Source organism: Emys orbicularis, chromosome 6 (genome assembly GCF_028017835.1).
Source record: "Emys orbicularis isolate rEmyOrb1 chromosome 6, rEmyOrb1.hap1, whole genome shotgun sequence".
NCBI lineage: Eukaryota > Metazoa > Chordata > Testudines > Emydidae > Emys > Emys orbicularis.
In genome coordinates this window covers 132,372,672-132,388,069 of record NC_088688.1, presented here as the reverse complement: position 1 = coordinate 132,388,069, position 15,398 = coordinate 132,372,672, and the positions used below count along the sequence as shown (strand labels likewise).

Sequence of the window (15,398 nt, the reverse complement as noted above, 5' to 3'; positions counted from 1 at the left end):
ACAAGTACCTCATACTTTTCCAGTGGAGGACAGATAACTCCTTATGTGTAAAGAACAAGGAGGAGAAAGTATGGATCAGTAAGTAGGTGCTAGCCTAGGACTTGAAACCTGGGTTTGATTCTCAGGTCTGTTACAATCTGCCTGTGTGGCCCTTAGTTTCTCTGTGCCTCGGTTCCATCAGTAAAATGGGGGATAACAGCACTTCCTCATACTCAATATCCACGTGAGTTAAATATATTTAAAAATTTGAGGGACTCATGCAATGGAAGCCATGTAAGTACTTAAGATAGAACACACACCTTAGCTAGGAGTAAACATATTTGTTATCAATACATGCTGCAAAATCATTTTGCAATGAGACTGAAACTAGCTAATTTGTCAAGAATTACATCCTTAGTACTGCAAAAGCTTTCAGATGTATGCAATTACCTGTAGCTCTTGAGATTTATGAGCTTGTTCTTGCTTAATACTGTTGGTCATACTTTCCTTCATCTCATCCAGTATAGAATACAGACCATCAAATTCCTCATCCAGCTCAGCAATTACATTAGAAGAATTAGCCTAAGAAGAGAATTGTAATTGTGTTTCAGTTGTGCAAGAACAGTGATGAAAATCAGTCTTCCAGAGTGAAAGCTTCCCCCCACCCCACTACAATTTGCAATGATCACTCTGCATGTTGTCATGCTCCCCCATCTCATGAAAATTTGCTAGCCACAACGCAATTTGGTATGGTGGGCCTCTCAAGCAGATTAAAACAACGAGGAGTCCTTGTGGCACCTTAGAGACTAAAATTTATTTGGGCATAAGCTTTCATGGGCTAGAACCCACTTCATCAGATGCATGAAGTGAAAAATACAGGATCATGTATAAATACATGAAAGGATGGGGGTTGCTTTACCAAGTGTGAGGTCAGTCTAACGAGATAAATCAATTAACAGCAGGATACCAAGGGAGGAAAAATAACTTTTGAAGTGGTAAGAGAATGACCCATTACAGACAGTTGATAAGAAGGTGTGAGTAACAGTAGGGAGAAATTAGTATTGGGGAAATTAAGTTTAGGTTTTGTAATGACCCAACCACTCCCAGTCTTTATTCAGGCCTAATCTGATGGTATCCAGTTTGCAAATTAATTCCAGACATCAGGAATCATAACATTCAAAAACCAGTAGAACACTTCAATCTCTGGTCACTCAATACAGACCTAAAAGTGGCACTTCAACAACAAAAATACTTCAAAAAACAGACTCCAATGTGAAGCTGCAGAACTGGAATTAATTTGCAAACTGTATTTTTCACTTCATGTATCTGATGAAGTGAGTTCTAGCCCATGAAAGCTTATGCCCAAATAAATTTTAGTCTCTAAGGTGCCACAAGGACTCCTCATTGTTTTTGCTGATACAGACTAACATGGCTACCACTCTGAAACCTGTCAAGCAGACTAGAGAATTTAGAGTATTACAGGCCACCAGTTGGTTATGTCAACAAAGCTACATACAAAATCCTGCACAGCACACAGGTATGTGTGACCATTAGTTATCCAATAATACGAGCCCCTCATTTTCATGAGTCTCAAGCTCTCATACAAAGAAGACTAGTAGTTCACACACAAAAAAAGAAATTACCTAGTTCTATGAGCAGCAATTGGTTTTATTTGCCCCTCCTTAAGAAACTAGCTTAGATTTACAGTGTTACAAACATATCAATGCTGAGCAAAGAGGACAGTACAGAGCTATAAGCATCAGGCAGTAGAGAAATTAGAAAATAATTAATCCTTGTTTTAGACTGAGAGAAGGGGTAGATAATACAAGAATCAACATAAGCCTGACAGTCTGTCATCCTCCAATTTACTGATTTAAAAGCACTAACCTGAAAAGCAAGACAAGTGTTGATGCTCAGACCAAAGAAATCTCAACATGTCAGATGAATATTGGCTTTTCAGAAGAATGTGAGCTGGATTTAACTAGGAAAAAAGTTTACACTCAACTCCAACTACCACAGCTTCCATGTCAAACAAGGTGGCAGAAGCTTCAAAATAATATAGACTCTTCCCTAATAGTTGAGTCCAGTCACAGCATTTTACAAAAACAGGGATTTTGCAGTTTCAGAATTTAAATGTATACTTTCAATAGAATCACCCATAAACAGAAAAACCACCATAACAGCTTTCCTTTTTGGTTTTAAGAGTTATTAGCAGCTCTTTACACACCAAGAATTTTTTTAAATGAGAATAATCCAAGTCTGACTGGACTGGACATGGGGGGGGGGGGGGGGGGAGAGAGGGATAGCTCAGTGGTTTGAGCATTGGCCTGCTAAACCCAGGGTTGTGAGTTCACTCCTTGAGGGGGCCATTTAGGGAACTGGGGTAAAAAAATCTGTCTGGGGATTGGTCCTGCTTTAAGCAGGGGGTTGGACTAGATGACCTCCTGAGATCCCTTCCAACCCTATGATTCTATGATCTTCTATGATCCACCTCCCAACTTCATCACATTTGCAAATATAATGATTTGCAGATATTAACACATGTACCTGAACACCTTTTAATGTATGGTTCAGTGTGTCGATAAAGTTCTGGATTTCATCATTTTTGTTCGCCAGAGTAGAGATAATCCTTTGTAGAGCTTCCTGGGATTACAAAGAAATTCAAGAGAGAATTCAATATTTATGTAAAGATTATTATACATCTTGTGAGCAATTTTAAATAGTTTGCTACCCCAAAGACAATGTTTATTACCTAATGAAAACTTTGCCTGCCTATCACCACTTCCCACTGCAACACCACAAGGACAATACAAACATGGATTCAAGTCCTAATGCAAATTTAACACCACTAATCTGGGCTTGAATAGGGACTGGGAGTGGCTGGCTCATTACAGAAGCAGCTTTTCCTCTCCTGGAATTGACACCTCCTCATCTATTATTGGGAGTGGACTACATCCACCCTGATCGAATTGGCCCTGTCAACACTGGTTCTCCACTTGCGAAGTAACTCCTTGCTCTCCATGTGTCAGTATATAATGCCTGCATCTGGTAACTTTCACTCTATGCATCTGAAGAAGTGAGGTTTTTACCCATGAAAGCTTATGCCCAAATAAATCGGTTAGTCTTTAAGGTGCCACCAGACTCCTTGTTGTTTTTAAAGTTTTGTTAAAGCTAGGAAGGCCCAAAACAGTCAAAGATGAGAGATCTAAGATAAGGGTTTCTCACAAGAAATTTTTTGGTGACCTCAGCATGCAGCCACCAACTATTGCTGGTGGCCGCTTTGACAATTTTTCCTAAAATACTGAATTAACGTTAGGAAAAACAAATAATGATTTGGACATATGTGCATATTTATGTAGGGTTTTTTTGCAGACTCAATAATAAAAATAATGTACAGTTTTCTCTTCTTTACTGGACCTAAATAGAATAGAAACTAATGTGTTTTGCATGTTCTTGTCCCTTTTTGTTGGGGTTTCTTTTGCTTGCTTATATTTTTAAGACTTGCTAGCTAGTAAGTCTGTGTGAAAACTAATATTTGTATTTTGTTAAGATCACTTTTCATAGCAGCGGACTTGCTAGCTAGCAGGGATGCAGTGAAAAGTGATATTAACAGACATACAAATATTTTTCACAACAGATTTACTCAGCCCTGGCAAGCTGGGGGACAAATTAAGCCTGGATGGGGAGGTGGATAGGGAGGCAGCTCGGGGCCAGGGATGATGTGGGGATGAGTCCAGGGACTGGAGCCCTGCAGCTGCATAGCCCGGTAAGACCAGGGCCGGAAGATGCAGTGGGAGCCTGGGGCAATGCGTGTGTGGGTGGGTGGGTGGGGGGGTGAACTTGGGCCTGGTAGTCACTGCCAGATGGCTGGGGCTAGATCACGTGGGCCCATGGGTGGAGTCCAAAATCCTGCGGCTAGGAGTCAGAGCAAACGGCCAGAGCCCAGGGCCAGAGGAGGCAACGGGTGGGGACAGGAGTGAGCCTGGGGCCAGGGGATGGAGCCCACCACCACACGGCTGGAGCCTGCCGCCCACCACCCCAGATCCGAAGCCCGAGCCCTGCCACCTGCCTGCTCCTCCAGCATTTGTGGCTCCAGAAGGGGACAGGGCCCAACCCCTATTGGCAGCCCTGGGAGGGGCCACTGCTTTGCCCCTTCCTCCCCCCCCCCTCCCCCCCATATCACAACCCAGGAGGCTTTTGATACGGTCTCCCACAGTATTCTTGCCGCCAAGTTAAAGAAGTATGGGCTGGATGAATGGACTGTAAGGTGGATAGAAAGCTGGCTAGATCGTCGGGCTCAACGGGTAGTGATCAATGGCTCCATGTCTAGTTGGCAGCCAGTTTCAAGCGGAGTGCCCCAAGGGTCGGTCCTGGGGCCGGTTTTGTTTAATATCTTTATTAATGATCTGGAGGATGGTGTGGACTGCACTCTCAGCAAGTTTGCAGATGACACTAAACTGGGAGGCGTGGTAGATACACTAGAGGGTAGGGATCGGATACAGAGGGACCTAGACAAATTAGAGGATTGGGCCAAAAAAAACCTGATGAGGTTCAACAAGGACAAGTGCAGAGTCCTGCACTTAGGACGGAAGAATCCCATGCACTGCTACAGACTAGGGACCGAATGGCTGGGTAGCAGTTCTGCAGAAGAGGACCTAGGGGTCACAGTGGACGAGAAGCTAGATATGAGTCAACAGTGTGCTCTTGTTGCCAAGAAGCTAACGGCATTTTGGGCTGTATAAGTAGGGGCATTGCCAGCAGATCGAGGAACGTGATCGTTCCCCTTTATTTGACATTGGTGAGGCCTCATCTGGAATACTGTGTCCAGTTTTGGGCCCCACACTACAAGAAGGATGTGGAAATATTGGAAAGAGTCCAGCGGAGGGCAACAAAAATGATTAGGGGTCTGGAGCACATGACTTATGAGGAGAGGCTGAGGGAACTGGGATTGTTTAGTCTCCAGAAGAGAAGAATGAGGGGGGATTTGATAGCTGCTTTCAACTACCTGAAGGGGGGTTCCAAAGAGGATGGAGCTCGGCTGTTCTCAGTGGTGGCAGATAACAGAACAAGGAGCAATGGTCTCAAGTTGCAGTGGGGGAGGTCTAGGTTGGATATTAGGAAAAACTTTTTCACTAGGAGGGTGGTGAAGCACTGGAATGTGTTACCTAGGGAGGTGGTGGAGTCTCCTCCTTTGGAGGTTTTTAAGGCCCGGCTTGACAAAGCCCTGACTGGGATGATTTCGTTGGGAATTGGTCCTGCTTTGAGCAGGGGGTTGGACTAGATGACCTCCTGAGGTCCCTTCCAACCCTGATATTCTATGAGGCCACACGAAAAGCCCCTAGTGGCCGCATGCAGCCACAGTGGCCATATTGAGAAACACTGATCAAAGAGGTGTTCCACCAAGGTATACTTTTTTTTATTATTTTAAGGAGTAGAAAAGACTTCTTTACACCTTTGATCATGTAATTTGTATAAAAAGTAGCTAAAACTTAAGTGTTTTGGGCTTTGCTGTCAACAGAAGTTGGTATATAAGCAACTGTGTTTAAACTAACATTTCTTCCTAGTCCCATCCTTAATTCATTCTACAAATGCATCACAGGAAATTTATTATTTCTGACCTCACAAATAAAGCATTTCTGTCATTATCCAGTTAATTAGATTTAAAAAAAAAAAAAAAAACTTGGAACTGGGTAACTGCCTAGAAACAAGCCTGCTGATCAACCTAGAGGTATAGCACTCAGGTAACTAAAACTGGTGGGATGCAGTCAACTGTCTCTAGAGGGTATGCCAACATCCAGTTCGATAGAATATTGAAAGGAAAGCCATAGAGAACACTAAGAACTGAATTATACTAGCATCCACCTACCTGCACTCTGAGGATTTTAATATGAGAGCATCACTCATCAGTGTTTCAGTGGAAGACTCAGCAAGCGATCTACAGTCCCTGGTTCCTGCCAGAAGGCTCTTAGGAAAAGATTCCAAACTTGAAATTGGAAGATAAGTTTACCTCTACACCTATCAAGAGTTGGCATGAGGTAACCATGCAATACTACTCTGGTTAATTGTGTGCAACTGCATACAATTGCCAGACCTTGCCAATTTTTTCACTATTCACTAAGGACAGTCAAATTGCTATGGTGATGTGTACCAGGACCCATTACTTCCCTCAAGTTACTGTTATGAATATATTTTCTACCATTTGGTTGAGAATAGAAGCTTTCCCATTGGTTAAGTAATTATTATATAGGAGTATTATGGACAAAGTTGTTTTTAAGTTATTCCCTCAGACAGTCTAATCTGACCAGCTGCTTTCTGGTTCACTACTGACCAGAAGCAATTGTGCTTGTGTCAGACAAGCCCACAGCTAAGCCTTAGATCCTATAAATATAACTGTCAGTATGGATGAGTCAGAAAACTCCCAAGTCAAAAGAGGATTGGATTTACTAGATCCTGTTGGTTCTGCCATTTGAAAAAGGTTTTATAGCCATGTACAATAAAAAAGTCTGAATTTACCTAAAGGCAAAGGTCTATCTAGGTAACATTCAAATAAAGTCCTTTGCACAGCCACTCCTAAAATACAAACAACGTACTGTACCACTCCCATTTTCTACTTGCTAACAGTTGTCCCACCATAAACAAGATTGTGCCAATGATCCTAGAGTTAGGACTAATGGGGGGAGAGGGAAGAGGAGGAGAAACAAGGATCAGCAAGACTATTGGAAATAGTACATAACTTTCAAAGCTACAGTTTCATCAAGCAGGAAGGAATAGCATGAAGTTTGGTTAACTTTAATCCTAACCATACATTTTCCATAATGGTGAAAAAAAGTAAAGGCTGAAAAATCTGCTAATGGAGTGGGTAGCTTTCCTTGGCAGGTGTTGGGGCCCAAGCCATCAATTTCAAATAAGCTGCTGACTTCTAGCTCTAGTATTTTGTTTGCAAATAATCGTCCAAATGAGTGGTAAAATGCAAGAGGAAGCAGATTGCAGCTCATCTCTGAAGGCTGACAGCTCCAGCATCTCTTCTGCTGCCCATAATTTCATTAAGATGAATTGTAGGAAAACAGAGGACCAATCTACACTTAAAAGGCTGCAGTGGCACTGCTGAAAACCTTCAGTGAAGATGCTAATATGCCAACAGGAGGGCTTCTCCCATTGACACAGTTAGTCCACCTCCCCCAGAGGCAGTAGTTATGCTGACGAGAGAATTAGCATTGTCTACACCAGGAGTTAGGTCGGTTTAACTGTGTCGCTCAGGGGTATGGATTTTTCAAAGCCCTGGGCAACAAGTTATACCAATGTAAGTTTCTAGTGTAGACCTGGCTATGAGCAAAAAGTAGAGGCTTACATCCCATAGGAGAATGGCCTAACAATCAAGTTGCAGTGAAGACCCTTGGCTATTTCCCCACTGAGGGGGATTCAAATAACACTGCAGAGAAGTGTGTTAGTCTCTAATGTGTCACAAGGACTCCTCGTTTTTACTGCACAGAAGGTAAGCATTGTGTTTATCAGGCATTGTCCTGGATGTCACTGGTGAGCCCCTTCATTTTTGTACTTCCTTCTGGCTAGTAGGCTTAGTACACCAATTAGTACATGTTCATGGAGTCACTGAAGCCCTAAGATAAGGTTTAGATGCGTTTTTAATATCGTATGCCAACAATCCGATCATGGCAAATTAACTACATTCTTAAATTACAATTAGATTTAGTGCCTCTGAATAGCACATTAACACCCATGAGTTACATGATGTGATTTGATACATTTTGTATTGAGGGAGTGCAGGCTCAAATGGTTTGGTTGTGTAAAGCACAGTCCTGACAACAATGTGGGTAAGACCAACCCATCAAGATAGAAGGAAAAAGAGAGGTCAACCCAAGAAGTGATTGGCAAAACTATAAACCACCCTCATGAGAAGATGGCCTGGGGCTTTCTGGTACACCTCTACCTCGATACAACGCTGTCATCGGGAGCCAAAAAAAAAAATAAAAAAATCTTACTGCAATATAGGTGAAACCGCGTTATATCGAACTTGCTTTGATCTGGCGGAGTGCGCAGCCCCGCCCCCCCGGAGCACTGCTTTACCGTGTTATATTCGAATTCATGTTATATCGGGTCGTGTTATATCGGGGTAGAGGTATATGTAGCAGTGAGTCTCAACTGGCCTGATCAGCTCAGTGCACCCCACATCCTTTAAATTAATATAATGACAAGTATGTCTTGTAATATATCCTTGAAAAACTAGTAACTCACTGATTAGTATTCTTGTGAGATTATGTACTGTTAACATAAAAAATTATAAGTGTGCTGGAAATGTTCTTAAAATGTGGTAGGGCTTAAGGCACCCTGAGCTAGACCAAGGAATGTGGCTCTGCCTGCTTGTATGTGTCTCCAATGTAAATTGATCAAGGAGAGACAATGGAAGTACATTTACATAAAAAGTAAACAAAGCCATCAAAGAGGAGGAAACTGAGAAAAAAAAAATATCAACATGGCATCAGCTCTCTAGTGGACACAGCAAGCTGAGCCCCCAGGAGGGTTTCCTGCCTTTGAAAACAAGGATGAACCTTGAGAATATGAGTGGAGAAAGCAAGCCATTTTGGCATTCTTCACCTGAAGAAACAGACACCAAGCACTTTGAGATCTGAGTTGGATCCCGGCTAAGGACTAGCCAGCCCTGCTAGAAGACTGATTTTTTCCACCATAGTCCATTTTAACAAAAGATCCCAGCTTGACATCTACATCGATCACATCACCGGCCACCGACAGTACCAGGAGGCGTGAGCCAGAGTGACATCGTTCTCCCGCTACGAGAAAGGGACCAAGTGACCTTCTCTGTTGGATCATATGAACTAGAACCATAAACTCCCTAAACATTAAATCTCACCAAACGAGGGTCAATCCATCCTCATCATCATATCCACTCATTACACTCCACATCCGAAAACAACCACTCTATGAACTTCATACCCTCATATCTCAATGTCTGTACTTTGACCCATCAACCTTTTACCCCCAATCGGGGATCTGGGAGATTATGTATTCCTCATGCCACCTGATCTTAAGCCAAACTTTGCACCCTCGATAATCTGTATGTTATTCCCTGATAACCAGAAACTTCTATGCTCAAACTCTGTTCACTATTATTTTTTTTATCATCATCTTATTAGAAGCACTGTCAAGGCTGATTCCCCACTCTGACACTTTGAGTGCAGAAAGTGGGGACGTGCATGGATTCTAAAAGTTACAACCCTGGAGTGGCCAGTATTATTAAACTCCCAAGGTTACAGTTTCTCTCTGACCTTGTATGCGTAGATGATGCCACCACCCAAATACAAACCAAACAACCTTTGAAACCAGAAAGGCACACTTTGGAATTCCTTCCTGTGGGGTACCCTCAAACCCTTTTACCCCCCCCCCCCCCAGGGGAAGAGCTGAGAAAGAAAAACAAAGGAAATCAGCTGTTGCCACCAGCTAATTTAACATATGCACAAACATTTTAGGACACCAAAAATCCAATCCGGTTCTTAAAAAAGGTAAATTTTATTAAAATCAAAAAAGAAAAAATACATCTGGAACTTAGGCTTTTGCTAGATTTACAAAACCCACTTACAAAATTTAATCATCAAGAATAACCTCCTTGACATCCAGCTTAAAGGTTACAGGCAAAACAAAAATTATTTGGGGTTAGCACAGGAGTCCAGAAGCCAATAAGAAACCAACAGAAATAAACCTAATTGCGTCTTTCTAGACATTCCCTAATTTACTTACATATCTGGGGTTTCAGATAAGCAACCTCTAGGTATAATCTCATGTTTTTTTCATATCTGGCTTAAGCTTCTCACAGCATAACTGCTCCCTGTTCCCCTCTTTCCTGGAGAACCACAACACCCAGACACAGGGAAGGTTTTTGTTTTTTGGTTCCCCCCCCACCAATTTTAAAAAATTCTAGCCCTCCCATTGGCTCTTTTGGTCAGGTGCCCACTCCTTTCCTTTTACCTGTGGGATTGTTAACCCTTTACAGGTAAAGGAAGCAGAGAACCACCACCAAGAGGGATTCCCTAGCCAACTGGCTGTCTGGGCGTCCACAAAAGGGAGCTATCCCCCCTCTCATTTATCACAAGCATATTTTCACTTTTGTTTATTTGGAACCTTTTCTATCCCAATTCCTTCTGTTTGGTATCATTTAAATATCTGTCATTTGTTAATAAACAATCTTGTTTTATTGCACAACCATCTCAGTGGAGTGTTTTAAACTGAAAGAGTAAAATCCACAGTCAAACAGGCTGATACTGTGTAAGGTCTTCTCATTTTAGCACTTACAAAACCTTATCAAATTTGCTGGTCCTTTAGAGAAGGGCTGAGCATGGCATGGGAGACAGTTTCGGGCAGACACAGGACCAGAGGGGTAGTTAGTATCACCCTGCATGGAGTAATCAGGATGGTGGAAGCCAGGGTGAGGTCACTGATGTAGGCAGGCTGCTGGTGTCAGGCCTCTGAGTCAAAGTTGCACAGTACAGAAGCACGCAAGGTTACAGGTGACACTTTACTGGTCTGGGTGAAACTCCAAAGCGTCGCAGTGGAATATCATAAAGGAAGACATTAGAATGTGGTGTGATAGACTAGAGGATATAGCATTGAACAGAGCACTCTGGAGAGAGAGGACTCGTAAAGTGGACTCCATTAGATGGGATTAATGAAAGGAATACTACAATACATTTGGTGCATCTAAAATTTCACAAGCAACTCTGTCATACTACACTACACGACAAGTATAAAGTAATAGACATGACAAGACTTTTTTTAAGTTTACAGATACACAACATGTGCCTTCCTAAATAACAGACAATTGATTTATATGCATTTCTATGGCACTCACATAGCAACTGAACACCTCAAATATTAAATTAATAAGGTTATGTATATTAAGTAGTATTCAATCAATTTCATCTGGCCCTAGCAAGGGGACCTACTCTGAGCCTCTGCAAAATCTTTCATTTAAGAATGATGTTTCAAGCCATTATGATTTCAAAGGTAACTTTCAAAACATGAACCCAGCATAAACCAAGCTACTGCCATCTTCAAGTCTGAAAACAGCTGTAATATTTCTGCTACTTTTCATAGCTTCTCCAAGCTGCACCAAAGGGAGAACAACAATACCTATGGTCAGTTTTAAGGATACTATGCAGAACCCCGTGGGGCAGCAGTGAAACTCAGAAATCATGTGAATGCTACTGTTTGGAAAAGGGTAAAGCAGAAGCCATTACTCAAGACTGGGAGAATCAGTAGAATAACAGAGGCCCTCTCCCCCACTCCCACCGCTGGATGGTTGGGGGGGGGGGGGGGAAGAATTCCTTTTCCCGTCCAGCAACTAAAGGTGGATAAAGATTCAATTTTATACAACATTTAACGAGGCAGAGACTTACAGAAGTTCACCCCCTTACCTCTTCAACCAAGAGGTCCCGTGAGAGCATCCAGATAGAATCATAGATTCTATGATAGGAGTCTACCACAGAGCTGTCTTAACCAGTTAGGTGGTAGCATTTCTCATCTGCATATTTCAAAGTACTAGTAACCTTAGTCGTCCAGACAATACGTGTGTGAAATTTTTCAAGACCCAAAAAGTCAAGGTACAACTCATAGCCAACAGTAGTTCCAGTATTTCTGGGCTACTGCCAGTAGTAAAGTGAGGTCCTGAAGGAGGAGGCAGGGAAAATCCTTCCAGACACCTGGCCAGGGACCCACAAAGTTGGGTCAAGATTACTTGCAGAGTCTATGCTAACTTTTTCCTCTTGGTCCAGTCTCCTAACCCAGCCACATCTCTGCAGGTCAGCCGCCACATTTTAAAAACATACAAGAAGTTTAATTAATTTGTCCCCTTCAATGCAGTTTCATATTAACAGTAAACAGAGGGATTCACCTATGTCAACAATCTAATTAGTGGTGGCCAAAATGCACAACAAGAGAGTGATCTATTCCATAATGGTGTTTTATAACATGTACCTGTAAACATACAATTAGCATCCCAACACGCAGGATGCCAAATCTTTTGTTAAGCTCAACATTTACATTTGTTGGTTCACAACCCCTTTACATCCCTCTTGTAGGAAAGTTCAGAGCAATATTGTAGAACAGTTTCCATCTATTTTCCCAGCATTTTCTTCCTAGTAGCTATTTCTTACGGGTGCTCATTTTGCAGTATGTTAAGTTACTGAAAAGAATTTTTCCCTCCACTTCCTAAACATTGTCTTATTTTCTCACTAGTATGGGCAAATCTCTTAGGGAAACCTGCTACTTCCCTGGAACTGATGGGCATGTATGCTGCTCCCCTCCCCATCACAGTACATCCCAGGTGAGTTTCTTCTCAGCTATACTATACAGCTTTCATACCACTTCTCTGTGAAAAAGCCTTCAAAAGTTAGACAAACAGCAAAGGAGAAAGATAAATGTAGAGGTACAGACAGAAGGATACATTTCCCCCTCCCCCCCTGAAGATTTTAAGTTAGACATGTTTAATGGAAGCTACATTTAGTGTGCAGCTACACTCCACCTCAGCATCCCTCCTGCCTCTCAGACACAAAGCAACAGTTCCCCCAGGCTCCAGCCTGCTCCAGGCACCCTAACTCTGCCCTCTCTTCTCAAGGCAGCTTCAAAGCGAGCCTGGTTTCACCACGCTCGGTGATCCCGCTGACAATACCCAGCACTTACACAGCAATTTCCTCAGGCTGCAACTCGGATTCTCCATGCAGCAGAGAGCTGTTCACTGACAACAAAACAGGCCTCTGACATCCCCACAGGCTGCTACAAACACACACCCCCCGACTTCCCCAGACCCACCCCACGGCTTGGGTGGGGCGAAGAGCGAGTCATCCCAACCTGCCCCCCACACCCCGCCCTTTCAGCCTCCCCCCCAGCAACTCCCGCTAGCTCCACGCAGCCTCCCCCACACACCTGCGGGGAGGCCGCTCAGGGGCTCACGCGTGAGAGTGGGCGCGGCCCGTTACCCCCCGGAGAGGCGGGGGGTAGGGGAGGCGCCCCCCCCCCGGCGGCACTCCCTCACACCAGTGTCACCCACTGCCACCCCCCAGGGGCGGGGGACGCCGGGCGCTCGCTCGCTCACTCACTTTCTGAGCCTCCATAGCGAGGCTGCCGCAGGCGCGCGCGAAAGACACCCAATCCCTCAGCCCGCCCGCTACTAAAAGTCGTCTGCGGGAGAGAGGCTCGGCTCTTGCACCCTCAGCACTCGTCGGCCCCGCCCACAGCCACACCTCTGCGCGTGCGCCGTCCTGTCCTCCACAAACCCGCTTCCATCCCTGCCGAGCGTGCCCGCCCTTTCCCGGGCAGGAGGCACCGCCTCCTTCCTTGCTCGTCCAATAGAGATGAGAGGTCTCCACCAGGCCCCGCCTCCACCCCGCCCTTTCCCCCGTCCCTTACGTGACTTGGAACGTCTACTTCGAGGTGGGAGGGGAAAGGCGAGAGAGATGGAGGTGCGAGCTGAAGCACTGGCGCCTGCGCAGTGGGCGTGATGAGGGGTTGGGCTGTGGGCGTCTCACGCTAAAGGAATGCGGCGCCTTACCTGCCCTGGAGTTGCAGGTTCGCGTCCAGGCCACACACATGCTCTGCCCACTGCAGTAACTGGACACAGTCCTAGGGTGACCAGCTGTCCCAATTTTATAGCAACAGTTCTGATTTTGGGGTCTTTTTCCTATATAGGCTCCTATTACTCCCCACCCCCGTCCTGATGTTTCACATTTGATGTCTGGTCACCCTACACAGTCCCATCCATGCCTGGGCTATCATATCCTATTCCCACAGCAGCACCAGGGGTGGAGGGTGTATTGACCTGGCAAAGGCCAACAGTGGAGTGTGTATCCATGCCATAGGAAGCAACAGAGGGTCCTGTGGCACCTTTAAGACTAACAGAAGTATTGGGAGCATAAGCTTTCGTGGGTAAGAACCTCACTTCTTCAGATGCAAGTAATGGAAATCTCCAGAGGCAGGTATAAATCAGTATGGAGATAACGAGGTTAGTTCACTCAGGGAGGGTGAGGTGCTCTGCTAGCAGTTGAGGTGTGAACACCAAGGGAGGAGAAACTGCTTCTGTAGTTGGATAGCCATTCACAGTCTTTGTTTAATCCTGATCTGATGGTGTAAAATTTGCAAATGAACTGGAGCTCAGCAGTTTCTCTTTGGAGTCTGGTCCTGAAGTTTTTTTGCTGTAAGATGGCTACCTTTACATCTGCTATTGTGTGGCCAGGGAGGTTGAAGTGTTCTCCTACAGGTTTTTGTATATTGCCATTCCTGATATCTGACTTGTGTCCATTTATCCTCTTGCGTAGTGACTGCCCAGTTTGGCCAATGTACGTAGCAGAGGGGCATTGCTGGCACATGATGGCATATATAACATTGGTGGACGTGCAGGTGAATGAGCCGGTGATGTTGTAGCTGATCTGGTTAGGTCCTGTGATGGTGTTGCTGGTGTAGATATGTGGGCAGAGTTGGCATCGAGGTTTGTTGCATGGGTTGGTTCCTGAGTTAGAGTTGTTATGGTGCGGTGCGTGGTTGCTGGTGAGAATATGCTTAAGGTTGGCGGGTTGTCTGTGGGCGAGGACTGGCCTGCCTCCCAAGGTCTGTGAAAGTGAGGGATCATTGTCCAGGATGGGTTGTAGATCACTGATGATGCGTTGGAGAGGTTTAAGCTGAGGACTGTAGGTGATGGCCAGTGGAATTCTGTTGGTTTCTTTTTTGGGCCTGTCTTGTAGCAGGAGGCTTCTGGGTACACGTCTGGCTCTGTTGATTTGTTTCTTTATTTCCTTGTGTGGGTATCGTAGTTTTGAGAATGCTTGGTGAAGATCTTGTAGGTGTTGGTCGCTGTCTGAGGGGTTGGAGCAGATGCGATTGTACCTCAGTGCTTGGCTGTAGACGATGGATCGTGTGGTGTGTCCGGGGTGGAAGCTGGAGGCATGAAGGTAGGCGTAGCGGTCAGTGGGTTTTCGGTATAGGGTGGTGTTAACGTGGCCATCGCTTATTTGTACGGTGGTGTCTAGGAAGTGGACCTCCCGTGTAGATTGGTCCAGGCTGAGGTTGATGGTGGGGTGGAAGCTGTTGAAATCATGGTGGAATTCTTCCAGGGTCTCCTTCCCATGGGTCCAGATGATGAAGATGTCATCAATGTAGCGTAGGTAGAGAAGGGGCGTGAGTGGACGAGAGCTGAGGAAGCGTTGTTCCAGGTCAGCCATAAAAATGTTGGCATATTGTGGGGCCATGCGGGTGCCCATAGCGGTGCCACTGGTCTGGAGGTATATATTGTCACCAAATTTGAAATAATTGTGCGTGAGGATAAAGTCACAGAGCTCAGCAATAAGTTGTGCTGTGTCATCATCAGGGATACTGTTCCTGACAGCTTGTATTCCATCTGTGTG

General features: G+C 44.6%; 1 protein-coding gene across 1 annotated transcript in view; it reads right to left on the bottom strand.

The window, feature by feature from the left end:
* The window catches only part of FSD1L (fibronectin type III and SPRY domain containing 1 like), a 63,101-nt gene extending 49,873 nt beyond the window's left edge, over positions 1-13,228 (bottom strand). The window contains exons 1-3 of the mRNA XM_065406357.1: positions 13,101-13,228; positions 2,527-2,622; positions 430-561 (exon numbers count right to left, since the gene is read on the bottom strand). Coding sequence (XP_065262429.1) covers positions 430-561; positions 2,527-2,622; positions 13,101-13,115 — 243 coding nt within the window. The 5' untranslated portion in view covers positions 13,116-13,228. The remainder of the gene's footprint in view (positions 1-429; positions 562-2,526; positions 2,623-13,100) is intronic.
* Between the last annotated feature and the right edge of the window lie 2,170 nt (positions 13,229-15,398).